General features: G+C 44.3%; 2 protein-coding genes across 2 annotated transcripts in view; both read left to right on the top strand.

Annotated features, from left to right (window-relative positions):
* Window positions 1-8,309, top strand: part of GGA2 (golgi associated, gamma adaptin ear containing, ARF binding protein 2) — a 33,924-nt gene extending 25,615 nt beyond the window's left edge. Inside the window, exons 12-17 of the mRNA XM_049638418.1 lie at window positions 628-656; window positions 1,025-1,158; window positions 2,632-2,789; window positions 5,406-5,575; window positions 6,514-6,624; window positions 7,168-8,309. Of these exons, the coding sequence (XP_049494375.1) occupies window positions 628-656; window positions 1,025-1,158; window positions 2,632-2,789; window positions 5,406-5,575; window positions 6,514-6,624; window positions 7,168-7,278 (713 nt within the window). The 3' untranslated portion in view covers window positions 7,279-8,309. The remainder of the gene's footprint in view (window positions 1-627; window positions 657-1,024; window positions 1,159-2,631; window positions 2,790-5,405; window positions 5,576-6,513; window positions 6,625-7,167) is intronic.
* Window positions 8,310-18,634: 10,325 nt separating this feature from the next.
* COG7 (component of oligomeric golgi complex 7) overlaps window positions 18,635-22,429 on the top strand; it is an 84,313-nt gene continuing 80,518 nt past the window's right edge. The window contains exon 1 of the mRNA XM_049638417.1: window positions 18,635-19,327. Coding sequence (XP_049494374.1) covers window positions 19,159-19,327 — 169 coding nt within the window. The 5' untranslated portion in view covers window positions 18,635-19,158. The remainder of the gene's footprint in view (window positions 19,328-22,429) is intronic.

Below are 22,429 nucleotides of genomic sequence, written 5' to 3'. Positions count from 1 at the left end.
TGCCCGACCACCCCCCCCCCCCCCCCCCCCGCTTTTATCCACGGCTCCAGTTCCCCGAGGTCTGGAAGCAGATGATCCTCCTCCTGATACATGGTCAGGAGGTCAGTAATAGCCTAGCGCTACATCACAGGCCTATGTCATTCACCTCACTTCATCTCATCACGTAGGCATTTTATCATCTCCCATCACAAGAAGACAAAGGGTGAGTACAGTATAATAAATTTCGAGAGAGAGACCACATTCACATAACTCTTACTACTGTACATTGCTATTCTATTTCATTATCTTACTGTGTCTGATTTATAAATTGAACTGAATCACAGGTATGTTTGTGTGGGGAAAAAACATGGTATATGTAGGGATCGGTACTCTTCTCCTTTTCAAACATCCACCAGGGGTCTTAGAACATCTTCCCGAATGAATAAGGTGGGGACTCCTGTCCTGGGAAGTTCAGACAGGTCGTCTTTGCATTTAATCTCAGATTTGCCATGAATGAATTGGATGATTTTAGGTAATCTGCTTTGCCTAGGCTTTTCTAAATGTCTTAGAAAGGGTGAACATGACTTCGATCTCCAGCTGCTGTCAGATAGAGTTACTGGTGTGCATCTTTCTGTTTCTTCCTTACAGGACTCAGTGATGCTCCAGTTGCTGACAAGGTAAGGCATCTCTTCCTAGGGACTGGAGGGGAGGTCCCTAAACCTACCTTCATGAGGGCAGTGCTGCCTGGGCATGGGGGAAGGGGCTACAGCATAGCCTGGTGGCGATTGTGGACTTGGAGGTCCGAAGCCTCGTCCTTGCCTGTACTGTCTGGCTTGGACCTCCAAAGAGACATGTTTTTCCCTCTCCTTATACTCCTCCTCCCTTTAGCGGTATCCAGGTTCCAGTTTACTGAAGGTCTGATCAGGAGTTGTATGTTCTCTTGCCCTTTCTTTCTCCTGCCCCAGGACATGTTGTAAGCATGGTGTCACCATGGCTCATGATCATTCATACTCTGGCCTTATTTTAGCCATTCCTGGTTTGACAGGTTGCCGGTCAGAATTGCTGTGAGGAAAAGAGGAATCCCACTGCCAGCACACTGCCGGGTGGTGGTGTTCAGAGCCCTTCTGCAGAAAAGAACTTGCTGGATCTCCTCTCCCCACAGCCATGTCCAGGGCCTCTGTGAGTCTTGTGGGCAAGGACAGTAGAAGAGTGGCTCCCATGTGCACTTCATGTTCCTTCCATGGGGCCGGGTCAGAGGGCAGGGTTAACGTGCCAGAATACGGGGACGATACTTGAAGACGGCCAGGGACCTCCCTCCCTGGAAGGGCTTCTTCCTTTCTGCCAAGTGTTCAATATGTACTTTTCCCCTGTCCTTTGACTCCCTATCCTAGTCAGAGGAAAAGACGTAGTTTGGTCAGGACCACTGAAAAGGGGGTTGGTTCAAGGTGTAGCAGCAGTAGATGCTGCTGCTGATGATTTTGGTGTTCATGGAGTCCCCCCCCCAATTATAGTGTAATTTGAAGTTGAGCAAAATTTGATCATTAGGCAAATAGATAATGTAGAAAGTCTCAAAAATCACTGCCTAAAGACAATATCGAATGCTCCTTTTTTGCTTTTCTCTCTATGCGTGTAGTAACGCCGCATGTTGTTTTATTTTTACACAAATGGGCTCATAATTGACAACCTGTCCTCCAGTGCGGTTTTTTTCATGTCACATCTTTGATACATGTGCATATCAATTTATATAACTTTGGCTCATTCTTCTAGTTTAATAATTCACATGCATACAGTGTACACATATTTAGTCATTTCCCTCTTGCGGGTATTTACACAGCTTTCTGTTTGGAAGCACTTGGAATGCTTTTGTAATACAGATTCCTAGAACTAGAGGTGCTCTAGGGTGTGGATGCAAACACACGGACAGGCTGGTTTGCCTCTGGAAAGGTTGGAGCAGTTTGTCTTCTTGCAGATGGCCTGAATGTGTCTGTGTCCACGATAGAGGCACAGGGCCCCGGTGGCAACAGAGATGTGCCGGGCGCTCATTCTTGTTTGCACCCCTGGAGGGTTTCCTTCCGTTTATTCCTAACCATTCAACAGGGGGCCAGTAGTCTTCCTGATTTGGGTGGGCTGCTTCTGTCTAGACTGGAGTTTTCATTTTGTAGTAAAAATTTTGCAATCTGCGTTCCCAATGGACAAAGTCACGAAGTGTGAATGAAGAGGTCAGTGTAAAATTGGAATTCTCCTCTTCCTAGCTCTTGTTACTCTGGTGATCACGTACAAGAAAGGTAACCTGACTGAGCGGCTTGTTGTCAGAGGCTGCCTGACAGCTGCAACCTTGATTATCTTAATAACATCTCTAGTTTATTGGGTCCTTATTATGTGCACACAGCCCACTAAGTGTTTTTCATACATTTTCTCATTTAATTCTGATAACAGCCCCATGAAGTAGATGCTAAATTATTTCCATTTTACGGATGAGACGACTGAAGCACAGGTTAAATTCCATGTCTAGAGTCCTATTTCTCTAAAATACACACAGACACACATATTTCTTGTTTTTCCCCTTCCTTAACCTCGTTCTTCAGATTCCCGGAATTGTCTACAATTTTTGCTAGTCTTGATACATTTTTTTTTTTTTTAATTTCTTGGCAGGAATTATGTTCCACAGAAAAGTATCCCTAAGGAAGTGCCCCCCGGCACTAAGTCCTCTCCAGGTTGGTCCTGGGAAGCTGGCCCATTGTCTTCTTCCCCATCCTCCCAGAATACACCTCTGGCTCAAGTGTTTGTCCCTTTGGAGTCTGTTAAACCCAGTAAGTACAATTTTACCTCCCCGCCCCTTGGTATTAGATGGCCAGCTTTATCTGCTGTGAATTGGCAGGAGGTGGCTCTGAAACTGGGGAAGTTGAGTGGTAGAGATAAGGCCTGGGGGCAGAGGGTAAGGAGGTGGCTTCATAGTCTCTTTACCTATTATTTTTCATAAAGATTTCTCTGTCTTGGGACTGACACTAAAGGTGAAGGCTATTGGCAGGCAGAATCTAACTAGGGGGCTTGATTCTATTCATAGACCTGGTGCTCACTCATTGGGAATTCAAGAAGGGAATGTCAAGTGTGGCAGAAATAACTCCAAAAAGGTGGGATTAGTAGGAAAGGAAGGACTTGGCTGGTGGTCCTCTTCCATTAGGGGTCCTCATTAGAGCAGGAGAGCAGAGGTTACCTCCTTACAAAGGAAAGGAACAGCAGGCCCAGTAAGTAAGGTGACTGCATAGGGTCAGCACACTGGCATGTGAGCAGGAGACACCCAGGGTCTTTAGAAATACAGCGCAGGCCCTTCTCTCTGGGCACATGGCTCTCCTGTGGCTCAGTGTGCTGGGGTCAGATTGCAAAGAGCCCTGGATACAGGCATAGGAATTTAAACAGTTGGTAAGCCCTTCCAACACTTACTTTAACTTAAAAATAATACATGTTCAATGTTAGTTTCCTGATTCTGGTCATTGTACTGTGGTTATGTAAAATGTTAACATATGGGAATTCTTTGCGTTTTGTAACATTTTGTAAATCTGAAACTATTACAAAAGAATGTCTAAAAAATTAAAAGTGAGAAAATACATATTCAATGTAGAAATTTCAGAAAAAATAGAAAATTAAATCGTACTGTTCACCCAGAAACGGAAGTTCTATTCATACCTTAATGTATTTTCTTGTTTTAGCCATGTACGTATATATTCTTAATAAATTGGCACCACAGTATATGTAGACTGTTTTACAGCCTGCATTATTACCATAAGCCATAGCGTTTTTTCATGCTCTTGATTGTTCTTCAAAACCTTTATTTATTTAGAGAGCACGCACAAATGTGCGAGAGCTGGGGAGAGGGGCAGAGGGAGAGAAAGAGCATCTTAAGCAGGCTCCTCATTCAGCGCAGAGCCCGACACAGGGCTTGATCTCATGACCGTGAGATCACAACCTGAGTGGAAGTCAAGAGTTGGACGCTCAACTGACTGTACCACCCAGGCCACTCAAAACCCTTATTTTTTTAAATGTTTTCATACATACGTATAATCATGGTACCATCATTCAGCTTTTGAATTCCTTTCTGAAGGATAATTTTTATTTCTAGTTGTGTTGTTTTTGGTTGTTTGCTGTTAAAAACAGTGCTACAACGAACATCTTTGGACACGCATTGTTTTAAATTTTCCTGATTAGTTCATTAGGATATATTCTTTGAAATGTGGGTGTACACATCTAAAATTTTGTTCTGCATAACCAAGATCCCTCCAGAAAGGTTGCCTCTTTCCCCATAGCCTCAAGAATGTTTTCAGTCTTTTAAATCTTTGATAGTCTCATTTTTAAACTATAGAACGTGCATTTTAATGAGTGATGTTTGGCATGAGGTAAAGATCTTTCATTAAAAAAATTTTTTACAGGGGCGCCTGGGTGGTTCAGTCAGTTAAGCATCCGACTTCTGCTCAGGTCAAGATCTGATGGTCCATGGGTTCGAGCCGTGTTGGGCTCTGTGCTGACAACTCAGAGCCTGGAGCCTGCTTCGGATTCTGTGTCTCCCTCTCTCTTCCCCTCCCCCACTTGTTCGTTCTCTCTCTCTCTCTCTCTCAAAATAAATAAACATTAAAAAAATTTTTTTCCAGGTTAGATAGTTGTCTGCCACTTAGTGAATCAGTCACTGATTTTGAAACAGATGCTCTAACATGTTAAATTCCCCTTTTGGGTCTGTTGTGCATTCTTTGTTTTACATTTCTCTCAGTTTTGTGTTTTTGAGTATTTATGGATGCAAATAGCCCTTACTCCCTGTCTTTAAATGGATAGTCTCCTGAATTTACCCCCCTCCCCTCCATTTGCTTTAGAATCAATTCTTAATGGAATTAAAAAAATCCCGTTAGGATTTCCATTGGAATGTCATTAAACCTACTGATTTGAAGAAATCTGCATCTTTACAGTTTTGTAAAATTAAATGTAAGAAGCGTGTGTGTATGTAGTCATACAAAAGAGATGAGGAGGAAATAGGCCCAAATGTTATTAGCAATGCTTATTTCTGGGTAGAAATAATGGTGGTTTTTTTTTTTTATTATTTCATTCTTTATGGTATTCTGTATTTTCTCTAGTGTTCTTACAGTATTTTAGTCTATCTCCTTCAAAAAAGTTCATTTTTTTTTTTTCCAACTGGTAATGAGCTTCAGATGTCTGGATGGTGGGAGAGATCAGTTTGACGGGCTCTAGGAATCCAGCTAGAAGTAGTGAGGGCTGGGTTGTGGCTGCGCAGAAAGCTTGGGACCAAGGAGGTAAGTCTTGGAGCTGCGTTGACCGGAGAAGGCGTAGCACTGGGTGATAACGACACGCACGTCTCTTTTAGGCCGGGTTGTTGGCGAGTTTGCAGTCGTGCTAACCCTTTCGGTTCGGTCCTTCTCTACCAGGCAGCCTACCGCCTCTCATCGTGTATGACCGGAACGGATTCAGAATTCTGCTCCACTTTTCCCAGACCGGGGCCCCTGGTCACCCAGAGGTGCAGGTGTTGCTATTGACCATGATGAGCACTGCCACCCAGCCTGTCTGGGACATCATGTTTCAAGTGGCTGTGCCGAAGGTGAGTCCTCTGCTGGCCAGCTCCTTTGACTCTTTCAATAAAGCTTTAGCTACGTGTAAGAGACACCATCTTCAAAGTAGTTTAAGATGGGAATTTTATTGGCTTATTTAACTGGAGGTCTCTGAATATCTGACTTCAGTATATGTCCGAATCCAGATAAAATCTTAAAACGATTCCTTAAGAATCGCTTTCCACCTCTTGACTTTTCTTCTTTGGAGCATCTTCTGTGACAGACTCCACAGAGCATGGAAATGGATATTAGCAGCTCCAGAGTTACATAGTCCTTAAACCTCTTTACCTCAAAAGGAACCTTTCCCCTGGCACGAGGCATGCATATTTGGTACCCAAGAAAGGGCTAGGATTCACCCTGTTGGTGTTACTTGCACAACTTGGACCGGTTACTTGTGTTCAGGAATAGAAGGTACTCTGGCCAGTGAAGATCTTTCATCCACTGCTTTTCATGGGAAGTTGGGCCCCCTGATTAACAGCCATACCAGCATCACAGTGAACATGGGAGGAATGTCCTAAAAGTAAAGATCTAAGATAGACAAAAATAAAGACATACATTCTCTAATCCTCATGGTAATCTTGCGGGACATGTGTTACTATTACTTCTGTTTTATAAATTTCTCGTCCAAGGCTCAGAGAGGTTAAGTATTTGCCCAAGATCACAGAGCTAGTAAGAGGCAGAATGAGAATGCAGCCCAAGATGTGCCTTAGCTCCTCATGCTGCCTCTTGCTGTACAGCTAGAAGCCAGCTGTACAACTTCAGGTACATTCTATTTATGGAAAGGAAGGACTTTTGGACCCTTTAATCAGGTGGTGGGTACAGGTCAAGTTTTCCCGTTTACCTCATCTCCCTCTTTGACACTGTACTTGATTAGGAATCAGTTAGATGTTGGATTTTTCTCTGCCCCCTCCTCCCCCCCGCCCCATAGTCTATGAGAGTGAAGCTGCAGCCGGCATCCAGCTCCAAGCTCCCTGCATTCAGTCCGTTGACGCCTCCAGCTGTGATCTCTCAGATGCTGTTGCTTGACAATCCACACAAAGTATGTTCTGGCACTTTTGCTAGCAGGGGAATGGGGCGAGGGGGTGGGCCTCAACTCTAGGGAGGCAATGTGGTAGGTTGAGAGATGTGTATTTAGGTCTTGCTCTAAAGTCCCTGGTTGGGAGTGGTGGTGGAATATTCCTCACTGAGTCTGCTTTCCTTCGGAGCTTATTGAAAGAGGATCTGTGACCGGAGGGCCATAGCTGGGAACCAAGAGAGTGATACAGACTCCCCCTAGTACCCTAGAGTCATCTGAAAGGGTGAGGCCTGCCTGTCCTCCTTAGCTGGCCTCCAAGTCGAGGTCCACCTCAGGACTGCATAGGTGTGGGAGTGCTCCCAGGATGTATGACTGGCTTCCCTCGTGTTTGTCGTCCCAAAGGGTCCCGGCCAGGTGTTCCTGTCATACAGCTGTTGGGAGGTCTCACTGGGGTGGAGCTTACATACGTATGTTGTTCCTTGGTGACTACTGGGTGGGTAAAGGCTCTTAATTCTGGGCTGGTCTGTGTCTCTCCCCACTAATTTAACATCTTCTATCTTTGCCCAGGAGCCCATCCGGTTACGGTATAAGCTGACATTCAACCAGGGCGGACAGCCTTTCAGCGAAGTAGGAGAAGTGAAAGACTTTCCAGACCTGGCAGTCTTGGGTGCAGCCTAACTTTTCACGAGACAGACCCTGCCGCTCGAGCTTAGGCCAGTGTGAATGTTGCTGTCTAGATAGGACTAATCACGGTGATTTAGTGCGGAGTGCCAAGAGTTCTATCCCGACGTCAGGCTCTGGATCCCAACCTCTGACTTATTCTGCAGATACTACTTGTGTGTGTGTGTGTGTGTGTGTGTGTGTGTGTGTGTGTGTGTGTTGTGGGGGGTTGTGGGGGTGGGTAGCGCAGGGCTTGGGGTGTGGGCAGTGTGGGGAAATGCTAAAGCATTTCTGACAACCATCTGCTACAATCATCTGTTTCTGCATGTGGGTGGACACTGATGTCCCCGCCTCAGGTTGGAGGTTTTATAAGCCAAAGTTGTGTTGTGTTGTGTTTTTTCTGTGTATTGTTCTCTTTTCATCCATCCACTCTGTGCCTTGTCAGCCTTTGAAAGTCTCGGCTGCTCCCAGGCTGCTGTTCTCAGGGACCTTAAAAGGGACCTGGTTGGTCTTGGGACAGAGAGTGTCTTCTGGGGCACTCTCTTCCAAGAAAGACCTTGTCTCCATTTCCATTAGAGAATGCTGCTTGCTTGTTTTTGAGAAGATCTTCTAAATGGAATGCTTATTGCACTGTTTTCCAGGCGAGGGGCTGCCACTAGACGAGAGGACCACACTTAGTGGGCCAAGCATGTCCTTCACCACTGTGCCTTAGAATCACCCAGAGAGGACCTTCCAGGGCAGAGGGGAAAGCAGATCCTAGGCCTTAATGCAGGCCTCAGGTTCCGTGGGTGGGGCAGCCTGTCTGGGCCCTTACTCAGGACCCTCCTCTCCATTCTCATCCTGTTTCTCCACAAGCATTTACCCTCCAAGCTCTTTGATTGTGACGCCATGCCAGTCATTGTCAGCCATAACTAACAGGCTCACTCTTGCCTGTTGACTTCACCGTCCAAGATGAAGGACTGATGCAAATAGATCTGAAAAGAGCTTAGCAGTGATTTAAGTGGTGAACTGAATATAGAAAGTCCTTGAATAAATACCCATGTAGCAAATACGCTTTGTGGAGTTTTGAGTAAAGTAGGAGACACAGAGCCTGTTGCATTTAGAGATGACCAGCCTAAAGGGCACCGTTGCCTATAGAGGAAGTAGGGAGACTTCATGCTGTGGAACCTGACGAACTGCTTCAAGGCCCTGCGGGTCTGGACAAAGCTGGAAAAGAGAGGTGGATTTTTTGTTATGTTTATGGTTTGAAGGAAAAATTCATGTTCGTAGTCCATTCTTAGCACCTGCTGTGCACTGGGTGTCCTTTACAGTCCTGCTGTGCTGGTCGGTGGGAGAAGAGAGCTGTGCCTCGCTGATAGAGCCCAATGAAGGACTTGGAGATCCCAAGCAGCTCACCTGTCTGGGCAGGATTTTACCTCAGAAACTGCAAGGCCCTGTTTGGGGCTCTTTAGCACAAAATCTGGTACTTGCCAGTTGGAGCTGTCAACTTCTACATATAGTTAGAACTTTGCCAGCGCTAATTGGTGGGCATGGGAGCTGTAAAAGATCATCTAGCTATGCTGAGTTTGAAGCGAATGTGAAAATTCCTAAAACAGATAAGTGATGAGTGACTTCTTCATTCTCCCATAAGACTCATTTTAATCTAAAATTACTTGCATGTTCAGATGTTCTGTATAACTTTTCTAGGCTCTAGCTATTTCATAAAGTCTTTAAGAGGAACCCAGTATAATGATGATGTCTGCCCAGACACAACTTCCAGCAAAATGTGTGAATGAGGCTTACACACAAGATTTTTATCCCCTAGTTCATTGGCGAACTTGTGTGTCTCAACATCCTGTCTTCCAGGAGACCGACTCCCAGTGGTGCTTAGGCCGAGTTGAACAGGATAGGGGTGTGTGTGTGGCAGGGGTGCCCTGAAAGTGGCCCTGGTTATCATCAGTGCCTTCTATTTATCAAGTTCAGTGACTACTGAAGGCCTCAGCCTTCATTTCTTCAACAAGTAGTTGACCAGCTACGGGAGCCCAGCACTTTTGTAGGCACTGCAGATAGAGCAACGGCCAGAAACCCCTGCCCTCGTGGATCTTCCGTTCTAGTGGGGAGACAAATCCATGATATATTGGGTGGAGACTTGGCACTGATGAGCAGTATTTTTCCCCTCTCCTGAACCCCTCCAGGATCCTGCTCACCCGTTTCTGGACTTACCTCTGTGACTGTTCCTCTTTCTCTATCCCTTACATGTGATGTTGTCCCCAGGATTTAGTCCTTAGGACTTTTCTAAGCACATCCGGGCAGTTAACCGCTAGATGGGCTTAGACCTTGTCTCAAGCTTCTACCTCCTTGCTGACATCAGATCCATATTCATCAGTGGTTATCTGTAGCTTTCATTGTTACCTCGGACTCCTCCCCCTTTCCCCCTACATTTTCTTTTATTTGAAAGCACCTATCTGAGTCTTCATGGATTCTTGATTCCTGCTGCATCTATAGCCACTCAGTAGTTTTTGTCTCGGCTAGTCTATTTCTTTTCTTTTTTTTTTTTTAATGTTTATTTTTGAGAGAGAGCATGAATGGGGGTGGGGCAGAGAGAGAGGGAGACACAGAATCCGAAACAGGCTCCAGGCTCCGAGCTGTCAGCACAGAGCCCAACGCGGGGCTCAAACTCACGAACTGCGAGATCATGACCTGAGCTGAAGTTGGACGCTTAACCGACTGAGCCACCCAGGCACCCCTCGTCCACTCTATTGCTAAACCCTACATCATGCCCTCCCCTGCCTTCACTCTGTCACTGCCCTGATTTGGCTTTTCGGGGGTTGAGGGATGGGGGGTGCAGTATTCTGCCCCTCAGATCTCAGAACCGTTACACTTGCCACCACCAGAATGCTCTAACAGATCTGGCCACTTGATCCCGGGCTGGAAAATCCTGAATGGCTTCCTAATGCTCTAAAAGTTTTTGCAATCAAATGGAATGCTTGAGTGCTCTTAACTCTTCTCTAACTTTGTGTGCTTCCTGCCTTTCTGCATTCTGCCGAGAATGAGCACTTCTCTCAGCCACAAGATCGTCCTTTCATGTTTTGATAATGCCACGTTTTTCCATAGCTTTAGGAGGCCACTCCTCTCCTTTTATCTCTTCAGTGAATTTAAGACTAGGCTAGAAGCCTGCTTTATCTGTGAGCATCAATGGGCTATGGAGATGGTAAATGTTGAACACAGGGTAAATGACAACAACGGAACATGAATATTACCTGTTAAAAATGGTGTAAATTTACAGACCAGACATTCAGGGTAGAGAGCAAAGGTAATATTCTAAAACACCAGTAGTGCTTGATTACTAGTGTCTACAAATCAAGTATATCCAATGTAGGAGATGCTGACCCAACACAAAAATATAAAATTCTTCCAACTAGGTGTTTTGTTTTCTTTGGAAGAACACAGTAGGAGAGTGTCCTGGAGTGGTAGCCATGTGGGGTTTTAGTGGGGGTGGGGTGGTGTTAAAGATCAGTCTGACATTTTCTATCTGGAAAGAGGTGGGGCCAGGTAGGACAAAGGAAGGGTCCTCGGGTGAGATGAGCCAAGATTTTCGTTATATAGGTAAGGCACTTAAGGTCCAGGGTTTGCATTTAATGTCCACTGGAATGAAAAAACCCCGGCCCTTTTTCCCCTTGTCCAGTGCATTCCCAATTATACCACGTTCATTCCGAGAAAGCTTGCATTTTGCTTTGTTTTTAAAGTTTCTTTTTTGAGAGAGAGGGACAATCTCTAGCAGGGCCCGAACTCACAAACCATGAGATCACAACCTGAGCTGAGAACTGAGCCACCCAGCTGCCCTGAAAGCTTGCATTTTAAAAAGTGTGAACATTCTGCTCTTTCTGACTTTGATTCTTGAATACTTCATCCCACTTCCAGAGGTAACAGTAGGATTTTAAGAGTTAACATTGTAAAAGCATACTGCCATGTTACAGGCACCGGATACTTAGGATTTTAATGTTTGAGGTTTTCTGAAACCCCAAACAGTCTGAAATAATTAAGGCAGCCCTCGGTTGTGATTCCGCCCTTTAGCTTCACTGCTGCCTCTAAGAAGCCATGTAAGTAATTTATCCTCTTCAGATTCCTCCTCTGTGGAGAGCAGAACTTTTTTGAGAATCAAATGTTAATGTATGTAAAGTGACTACAGTGCTACGTGGCACTTAGCAAAGACTTACTTCATGTTTGCTGTTAGCCTGTCCACCTGATTTCCAGCACATGAACAGAGGTGACTTACCTATAACTGTAAGTTCACCTCCTCAACTAACAAAACAGATGTTTAAAACCTTGGTGAGTTTCAAATTAATACTGAGACACCCTGGACATCAAGGATAGAAGGGTAGCAAAAAATATTTATAGGAAACCATACTCCTAGACCTAGTCACACGGGATTCTCACCATTTTGAAAGTCTCCCCAAGTCTAGGCAAAAGATTAAATCCATAACAGAACACTTAGAAACTAAGGATGAACACATTTCCTATAAAACATTCAGTTAGTTTGGTAAACAAAGCTGTGCATTCCAAAATTTATAACCCAGACACCAAAATTCGAAGCAGATAACTTAGTCTGTTCTTGTTTTTGAATGCATGGGCAAAATACTCTAAAGCCAGTGGCAGTCCTATTGAAAGAATACACTGTATAAAGCGTGTTCTGGGGATGCTGTTAACCACCTTAATAGCTCAACTGGATGATTTGGTCAGCTCAATAATAGATGTAGAAAAAGGCATTCTATATCATTCACTGTTTATTCCTAATAAAAGCAAATGACCTGCAGCATGTTTAATAAGGAGATACTATAGTGGCCTAAACAGAAAGGTTTATTTCCTTGTTTAAAAGGCGGCCAGAAATAGTCCAGAACCAATGTTGGTAATATTGAATAATGACAGTCATTAGGAACCCAGGTTCCAGCTACTCCTAAATCCTCACTCAAGGATATGCTTCTCAATGTCATGTTACAGGATGATGGCTGATGTTCCAAGCCACAGGGAGGAAGGGGAGGAAGGAATACAGGAAAACTGATAATTCTTAAAGTATCCTGGAACTTTCATGTGATATTTGCATTTACATCTTCTTGGCTGTTTAGTAACAGGGCCACACCTAGGTGTAAAGAGGCTGAAGAATTGTCATATTCACATGCAATGCCACACCACATGAAACTGGGTTTTAGCTAAACACAGGATTCGTAGTAGTGGATGAACTGTCTACCATAAGGCGCTGTGGCAATCTACTGGGGAAGAAAGCTGCCCTTGAACTATTGCTAAATGGGAAAACGTGCTTTTATATTTTGTCATGACCCCAGTTTTAAAACTAAGCAACCCCAGGGGACACCTGGGTGGCTCAATTGAGTGTCTGACTCTTGATTTCAGCCCAGGTCATGATCCCCCAGGGTCATGGGATCCAGTGCATCAGGCTCCACACTGAGCATGGAGCCTGCTCTGGATTCTCTCTCCCTCTGTCCTTCACCCCTACTCGCACATGCTCTCTCACTCGCTCTTGCACTCTCAACAAAAAAAACTAAACTACCCTGGTATATGTATGCATATATAGTAACTAGTAAGTCTTTGGGTCACAGAATTGCAAATGAGTTCTCTCTAAATTTTATATGCATTTTCTAAAATATCTGGGCTGAAAAGTCATTTTTGCGCCCAATGTTTTTCAGACTTAAAACCCAAAGTGTGGAGAGTCTTTCCACCTGATTACCCTTCTAGGAGACAGTGCTACTGGTTCGTCATCTGTCCTTGGAGATAATTCTGGCATGTTCAAGTCAATGAACTGTACTTTGCTTTTTTTTTTTCCTTCCCGTGTAATGATATAGCTTGCCAAAATGCCATAATCAGTACAAACTGCTTGGTAGAAAAAAGAATAGCCCCTGCTTTCTGCTGTCCTGACAGCAGATGGGATCAGTCAGTTATATGTTGAAAGTCCTGGGTTTTAAAACTGGCACATGAGTTTCCTGGTAGTTTCTGTGTATTTCCCTTCCTCTCCCTCCCACTGGCTCCATTCCCATGGGCCCAAACATGCTTTTGTCTTCTCTAGCACCCCTCTCCCTCCTGCCTTATTTCTGACAGCCCAGCATGGTACAGTGAAATAAGGATGGGCTTTGGGATCAGGTTCAGTTTCTAGTTTTTTGTCACCTGTAGCATCCTGTGCAGGACACTCCACATCCCTGGGCCTCAGTTTTTCTGTTCTTAAATGGTAAAAATGTTAAAAATCGATTTCATAGCGGAGGGGGGAGGGGCCCCTGGATGGCTCAGTCGGTTAAGCATCCTACTTTGGCTCAGGTCATGATCTCACAGTTAGTGAGTTCGAGCCCCACATTGGGCTTTGTGCCCACAGCTCAGAGCCTGGAGCTTCAGATGCTGTGTCTCCCTCTCTGTCTGCCCCTCCCCTGCTTGTGCTCTCTCTCTCTCCCTCTCTCAAAAATAAATGTTTAAAAAGTTAAAAAAAAAATCTATTTCATAGGTTTTGATGAGGATTTATTCAGGTCAAGAAAATGCCCAACACAATAGATTCTATATAACTGTAGGTGTTATTTCTCTTCAAATCACCTTATTTGAGGTTTCTTTTATTTGCCACTGTAACTGTGGTCACTTGCATTTTGTCACTTTGTTCATTTCACAGCCTTTCCTATTCTCATGGAAACCAATAAAATTTTGCTAATGATACTAATAACCTAATGTTTGCAGAAGCTACAAAAAAGGTTGATGCTTTTCATAGAATCTGACCGTCCCCTCCATATCCATTAAGATTAGTATCAGCTGCAAGAAATGGATAAGCCCAGAGTACCAATTGCCTAATACGTCTCTGAATCAGTTACTCGGGACTATTGCAAAAATGTGTACTGTAAGTTGGGTGACTTAAGAGAAATTTGGCAGTTCTGGAGGCTAGAAGTGTGATAATCAGGCCACGTACACTCTGAAACCTGTCAGATAATCTTGGTGATTTGCAACAATCTTTGGAATTCTTTGGCTCGTGGCTGTGTAACTCCAATCTATCTTCATGGTCATGTGGTGTGCTCCTTGTGTGTGTCTTCATGTGACCATCTTATAAGGATGCTGATAGTATTGGATTAAGGGCCTACCCTACTTTAGTATGACATCTTAACTAGTTACATCTGCAATGATACAAGGTCACCTACCAAGGAACTGGGGGTTAGGATTTCATGCCCAACTTGTGGAGAGATGAGTTAACTCCTAATTCTCTCAAATTCAGGAACCTCTGAGGTAGATTGGGGCCCATATGCAGTCCATATGATGTTAAGCACCCAGGTGACTTCAATCTTGCTCTGCCATGAGTGATTTCCACTGCTAAGAACACTTTATGGTTCATGATAGGAGACTGACAACAAAAGACAAATTACCAAACTCAGGAAAGAGAGAGGACATCACCACTTGTTCTATAGAAATTAGAAAGGATTATAAAGAAATGTTAGGAACAATTTTATGCTAACTTAGGTGAGATGACAAGTTTCTAGAAAGACCCAAATTAACAGCTGATTTAAGAAGAAATAGAACATCGGGGCACCTGGGTGGCTCAGTTGGTTAACCGTCCCAACTTCAGCTTAGGTCATGATCTCACGATCCGTGGGTTCGAGCCCCGCGTCAGGCTCTGTGCTGACAGCTCAGAGCCTGGAGTCTGCATTGGATTCTGTGTTTCCCTCTCTGCCCCTCCCCTACTCACTTTCTGTCTCTGTCTCTCAAAAATAAATAAACATTAAAAAAAAAAAAAGAAACAGAACATTTGAATAGGTCTATAACAAGAAGTTGAATTGATAATTTAAAGTCTTCTCAACAAATGTCCAGGTGCAGATGGCTTCACATTAAATTCTGCCAAATATTTAAAGAAGAGGCTTTCCCAATTCTTTACAAACTCAGAAGATAGAAAAGGATCACTTCTCAAATGATTCTGAGACCAATATTACTCATAAACCAAAATTAAAGGTCACAAAAACAGATTACAGACCAGTTTCCCCCCATGAACATTGACAAAAGTTCTCAACAAAATAGTAGCCAAGCAAATCTGGTAACATTCTACCCCATGACCAAGTAGAATTTATCCCAGGAATGCAAGATTGGTTTACCATCTAAATGTCAATTACTATGTAACATCGTTTGAATAGAATAAAAGGCAAAAGCCACACAATTATCCTAATAGGCACAGAAAAGTATATTTATAAAATCCAACATTTTAACAAACTAGAAATAGAAGAAAAAGAAGCTCAACTTGAGAAAGGGATTGGACTGAATGCTAAAGACAGATTCTTAAGATCTGGAGCAAGGCAAAGATGTCAGCTCTTGTCTCCTCCATTCAACATGGTACTGGAGATTCTAACCAGTGCAGTTAGTAGAGGGAAGAAAGAGGGAAAAGGAAAAGAGTCTGTATTTGCAGATGTTATGAACCTGTACATAGACAAATCCCAGGGAATACATGCACACATAAATAGCTTGAACTGATGAATTCCATTCACAATAGCATTAAAATGCAATACTTGGGAATAGATTTAACAAAAGTGCAAGACATTTGGCAATGTGCAACTACAAGGTATTATTGAGTGAAATTAAAGATCTAAATTAGAGATTCTGAAGGAGGGGTGATTGTTCCCACTGAGAGACACTTAGCAATGTGCATAGACATTTTTAGTTGTCACAACTTGGGGGAAGAGATGCTTTGGGCATCTAGCGGGTAGAGGCCAGAGATGTAGCTAAACGTTGTACAATGCATAGGACAGCCTGAACACCAAAAAAATCATCTGGCCCCAAGTGTGAATATCCCCGAGGTTGAAAATCCTAATCTTAAACAGAGAGCCATTTCACGTTCATGGATCGAAAGACTCGATATTGTCAAGATGCCAGTTCTCAAAATGATCTGTAAGTTCAATAAAATCCCTATTCCAACAGCATTTTTATGTAGAATTGATAAGCTGATCAAAAGATGTATATGGAAATGCAAAAGGTCTGGAGTAGCAAGAGAGAGGGAGGGGCAGCAGAGAGCCTGATGCAGGGCTCAATCTCACGAACCGTGAGATCACCCCCTGAGCTGAAACCTAGACTCTTAACCGACTGGGCCACGCAAGCAACCCCGCCAGACAAGTTTTAAAAGAACAAAATGGAAAGACTTAACACTATCAGACTTCCAAACTCACTGTAAACTACAGTAATCAAGAGAGTTTGGTTTTGGTACAGAATCGGCATATGGATAATGGAACAGAATTAAGAGTCCAGAAATCCTTATATTTATGTCATTTGATTTTTGACAAAGATCTTAAGGCAATTCAGTGGAGAAAGGAAAGTTTTTAAATTGTCCTGGGGTAACTATATCTGTATTTAAAAAAAAAACCCAAATAAACAAAAAACGGCGCCTGGCTGGCTCAGTTGATAGAGCACCCAACTCTTGATCTCAGGGTTGTGAGTTCCAGCCTCACATTGGGCATAGAGGTTACTTACAAATAAAATCTTAAACAAACAAACAAACACACTTAGGCCATTAACCTCATACCATAACCGAAAAATGAACTCAAACTGGATCACAGACATAAACGTAAGAGCTAAAATTTTTAAAACTTCTAGAAGAAAATTTAGGAGAATTCTTCATGGTTTTAGGTTAGGCAAAGATTTCTTAGATTTCAAAGATTTCTTAGATAGTATGATCCATAAAAAAGAACAAGTGATAATGGAATTTATCAAAATTGAAAACTTTTGAACCTCAAAAGACACCATTAAGACAATGAAAAGACAAAATACAGATTGGGAGAAAATAGTTGTGAACCATATTTCTAATAAGGGAAGTCAGAATATGTAAAGAACTTTTTTTTTTTTTAATGTTTATTTTTGAGAGAGAGAGCGAGAGCATGAGCAGGGCTCAGAGCTGTCAACAGAGCCCTATGTGGGGCTCAAATTCATGAGCTGTGAGATCATGACCTGAGCTGAAGTCAGATGCTTAACCGACTGAACCACCCAGGCACCCCAGAATATGTAAAGAACTTTAACAGCTCGATAATATGAAGACAGGCAACCCTGTTTAAAAATGGGCAAAAGATTTAAATAGATGTTTCACCAAAGAAGATGTAAGAATGGCTAATAAGAACATGAAAAGATGTTCAAAATTGTTGGTTATTAGGGAAATGCAAACTAAAGCAACAATGACTTACTACTACATAACCAATATTGGTGAGGCTATAGAGAAACTGGAACCCACACACATTATTGATAATAATGTAAAATGGTACAGGCATTCCAGGTAAGTTTGGCAGTTTCTTAAAAAGTTGAACATAAATTTATCTCATAAGTTGGCAATTCCACTCCTTGGACTATATCCCAAAGTAATGAAAACATGTCTACACAAAGGCATGTAGTGAACGTTCACAGCAGCGTTATTTAGAATGACTTTAAACTAGAAACAGCATAAATGTGAATCAGTTGGTGAATGAATAAATGAAATGCATTATTGTGTCCACACAATGGAATACTATACAGCAACATAAAGGAACAAGCTACTGATACATGGTACAACACAAATGGACCCCAAAAACATTCTACTCAGTAAAAGAAGGTTGATACAACAGACTACACAGTATATGATTCCACGTATCCGAAAAATCCAGAAACGGTAAATTTATAGACCTCAGACTAGTGGTTTCCTAGGGTCTGGTGTGGGAGCAGAGATTAAATGCAAATAAGTAGGAAGGAACTTTTTTGGCTGATGGAAATGTTCTTGTGGAGATAGACTAACACTCTAAATTTACCAAAAGTCATTGAATTGTATACTCACAATGTGTGAATTTTATATCCTGTAAATTATTAGTAAAGTTGTTTTTAAAAAGTTCCTCGAGGAGGGGAGGGTCATATTGTAGAGGCACTTAAGGCTTCCAATACCACAGGACATGATCAATTTGCTCCTACCAAGGATAGTGTACGAGCTTTCCTGCTTTGTGGAGTTAGGCTCTTAGATATAGTCTTCAAGAATTACCATATGCACGGAGTCAGAATATGCCTGGGGTGAGAACGGATAAATGGCAAAATTATTCACAATTGTACAGAAAGGATTTTTTTAAATTTTTTAATTTTTCTTTTCTTTTTTTTTTTTTTGGTTCCTATGACAAAGGAGGTCCTCGGTTTTCTGAGGCGTCACATTGTTTATTTTAGGCTGGAGGAAACGGTTACGTGCAGACCGGTGAGTTCTAGTTCCAGCGCGGTGTGTTGCAGGGAAGGACTAGGAGGCTCGTGTGGCTACACGGATGAAAGGAGCAGGAAGGGTGGTGGGCACAGGCCAGATCTCGTAGAGTAAGTAGGAAGGCAGTAAAGCATGGTAAAGAGTTCAAGTTCCAGTGGCGGGCTTGCCTGAGTTCCGATCCCCACAGTGCCACTTTCTGTCTACAAGACTGAACCAGTTGCTCAACTGCCTCAAATCTTCATCTTTACGTTGGGGAAAATACTGGCACTCATAGTACCGTGAAGACTGTGAAGTGCGCTAGTGCACGTAAGGGCTTTGGAGGAAGCACATACTTAGGCCCGCGAACACGCACTTAAGTTAGCAAAAGAAGCGGAAGGCCCTCAAGCGCTCACTGCTCCCCGCTCTCCGCCAGTGGCCTTGCGCCAAAGCCCAGCTCACCGGGGCGCCCGGAACGCCCGCAGTCACTATGGTAACGGCCACCTACTTCCGGAAGAAGTACGGCGCGCGGCGAGGGCCATTCCGAGTAGTGTGTCTCGGAGAGTTGACAGAGGGGCCTCAGAGGGGTGAGTTGCGGGTGCCGTGGGTTCCGCCTGCCGCCCCCCCGCCCCAGGCCAGCCCCGGTGCTCTCGCAGGGCCGCCCGCCTCCGCAGCCTCGTTGCCACCGGAGCCAGCTCTTCAGGCGTGGACGCCGGGGCCGAGGCGGTGCGGCCATGGACTTCTCCAAGTTCCTGGCGGAAGACTTCGACGTGAAGGAGTGGATCAACGCGGCCTTCAGGACGGGCCCCAAGGAGGCGACGGCCGGGACGGCGGACAGCCACGCGGCCACCCTGGTGATGAAGCTGCAGCTCTTCATCCAGGAGGTGAACCACGCCGTGGAGGGTGAGGCCGAGCTGTCCGCGCGGGCGGGGGGCGGCGGTGGGAACTCGAGCCCGGCCCGACCCTCCTGCAGCCCCTTCGGGGGAAGGTGTCAGCTCGCTGCCGCCAGTTTTTAAGGCTTGCCAGGTCTGAGGCTTGCTCTTCCACCCCTCGCGGTGCCGTCACGTCTCCTTTTATAACTTAAGTCAGAAGCGTGAACAATATTTCAGTATTTCAACAGTATTAAGTAATCGTCGGCACGTGCTTATGTTTGGCAGAAGCGTATCAAAGCCGTATGGGACTGACACAAACCTGGGAAAATTTAGCGGACTTTCATGTCCGTGAGGAAGATGGGCAGGCCTGACTGGAGACTTGAACCATCTTTTAAGGATAGTTAATTATAAAAAATAATACACGCTAGCAGCCATTTCATTAACACCTCGATTCGGTTTTTATTCAGGGCATACTGCACGCCAGTCTCTCTGCTCGGCTTTGTGGGAGAGACACGTTGCACAGACTGCCGGCAGGAAGCCTATGATCCAGGATACGGAACTTTATTTTATGGATGTGTCCAGTGTTTAAGAAAAGGCTGGTGTTGGTGGGGAGAGCGGGAGGGGAGCTGTCTTTCACTGCAGATCCTTTATTGCACTGTGCAACTTCTGCTTATGATTGAGCATCTGTCACGCATGTGCCCAGAAATAGGCAGTGGGCAAAAAGTGTACCTTTCAGACAGTTGTTGCCTTGTGGGGAAGATACTAAACAGTTCACTTACAATGAGGGGTGGCTTTACCCGCAACTAGAACCAGGAGCGGCGAGAGCTGGAAGAAGTGTATGGTTACCTGGTGTCTGGGAGAATCATAAAGGGCTTTCCCTGTGTTAGGCCTTGAAGGAAGACTTCATAGGGCAAAGAGGGGGGACGTCAATAACAACGTGATAGCAATATTTGAGTCCTTGGAATGTGTCAGGCAGTCTTTTAAACGCTTTATATGTATTAACTAGGTCGTTCTCCAACCAGGGCTGGCAACGTTGCCTCCTCCTCCCCCAGCCCCCAATATCTGGAAGTTGGTGAGAGTGTTTTTATTCATTGCAGTGGTGAGGCATGTCACAACCATGGACGTTCAGTGGAAGTACCCAGCGATGCTTGATGTCCTGCAATGCTTGGCACAGTCCTGCACAATGAAGAACTGTCCTGGCCAAAATGTTAATATTGCCCCTTTTGGGCATAATTATCTAATTTAAACCTGGCAATAGTCCTTAGAGGTAGGCACAATTATTATTCCCACTTTATAATTGGAGAAACCACAGCGGAGTGAGGTAACTTACCCGGTCATGTTGCTAGTGAGTGGGGCCATTTGCATTTGAACCCAAGCAGTTGGTTCCAGAGCCCAGGCTCTTATCCATGATACTGTGCTACTTGTCTGGTATTAAAGGGAGAGAGGACACCACATGCAGAGGCATGTGAGTATAGAAAGGGCTAGCCAGCCCACAGAATAGTGAGTTCCAACAGAGCTCCATCAATAACATCAACAAATATGAGTCACTGGTATGATGACCACAGGATCACACTTCCGTAGGGAGTGGGGAGACTTGCCGGAGATAAGGCAGAAAAGTAGATTGGGATCAAACTGTGAAAGGCCTTAAGTTTATTTATTTTGAGAGAGAAAGAGAGCATGCACGCACGAGTGGAGAAGGGGCAGAGAGAGAGGGAGAGAGAGAATCCCAAGCAGGCTCTGCACTGTCAGTGCAGAACCGTGAGATCATGACCTGAGCCAAAGTTGGACACTGAACCTACTGAGCCACCCAGGCGCCCCCCAAAGCTTTATTTTTATGGAAGATGAGACCGTGGCTCAAGTCTTCAGTGAAGAGAGGTTATTGCAGAGGTTCAAGGAGCGGGTATTGAGGACTCCAAACTGGAGGATCGATTTGTTCATGAATTCAGTCAACAAATATTGGGCACAAACTGTTTTCCAGGTTTCAGAGATCCAATGTTGAATGAGACCCAGTCTTAGGTTGGATAGGTTAACAGGGGCCAGATCATGCAGGGATTTTAATGTCACGTGAAAGAGTTTGGATTTGAACCAAAATGAGTGTAATGGGATGTTACCGGAGGATTTATAAGTATGGGGGTGACATGGTTTGACTCATGGCTCCATTCTGCTGGAGGCTGCTGTTCAGAAGGGTGGACATAGTGGCTCATAGTGGCTTCAGGTGGGGTTATGACAGTGGACATGGTGCGAAATGGATAGATTTAAGATGTTTTTAGGAGGAAGAATGGGGAGAACTTGCTGGTGGATTGGAATAAGGAATGAGAGGGGAAGAACATCAGGAATGGCAGCAGGTTCTTGAACCGCCCAGCTGTGGGCAGAGGTGCCAAACGTAGAGTAACGTTGAGAGAATTTGTAGTGAACATCCATACGCCCACTACCTAGACTCTATAATTAATGACCTAACTATATCTCCTTTATCACAAGTCTGTCCACTTACCAATCCCTCTCTCCATTCATCCATCTTATTTTTTTGATGTATTTCAGAATGAGTTGCAGACATCAGTATCCTTTATCCCTGTGCATTTCAGTTAGTACCCTAAACATAATAGAGTTCAATAAGTTCAGTACTTGTTTACAGCTCTTTTTTTCTTCACCCTGTAAAATTTACATAAGGTGAAATGCACGAATCCTATCTGGTGAGTGTGATGAGCTTTGACAAATGTGTACAGCTAGGATAACTCAAACCTCTGTCAAGAAATAGAATGTTACCATCACCCAAGACAGTGTCCCCATGTCCCTTCACGGTGAAATCTGGCCCTTACCCTCTCAGAGGCAACCACTGCAAGTGATGGTTTTAAAAATGGATACAGGGGTGTCCCGGTGGCTCAGTCAGTTAAGCATACGACTCTTGATTTCGGCTCAGGTTGTGATCTCACAGTTCATGAGTTCAAGCCCTGTGCTGGGCTCTGTGAACACAGCGTGGAGTCTCCTTGGGATTCTCTCTCTCTCTCTCTCTCTCTCTCTCTCTCTCTCTCTCAAAAATAAACATAAAAGGGGCGCCTGGGTGGCTCCATCGGTAGAGTGTCCAACTTCAGCTCAGGTCATGATCTCACGGTTCGTGAGTTCAAGCCCCACATCG

Source organism: Panthera uncia, chromosome E3 (assembly GCF_023721935.1).
Source record: "Panthera uncia isolate 11264 chromosome E3, Puncia_PCG_1.0, whole genome shotgun sequence".
NCBI lineage: Eukaryota > Metazoa > Chordata > Mammalia > Carnivora > Felidae > Panthera > Panthera uncia.
The sequence above is the reverse complement of the archived record's forward strand: the minus strand, read 5'-3'. Positions and strand labels throughout refer to the sequence as shown.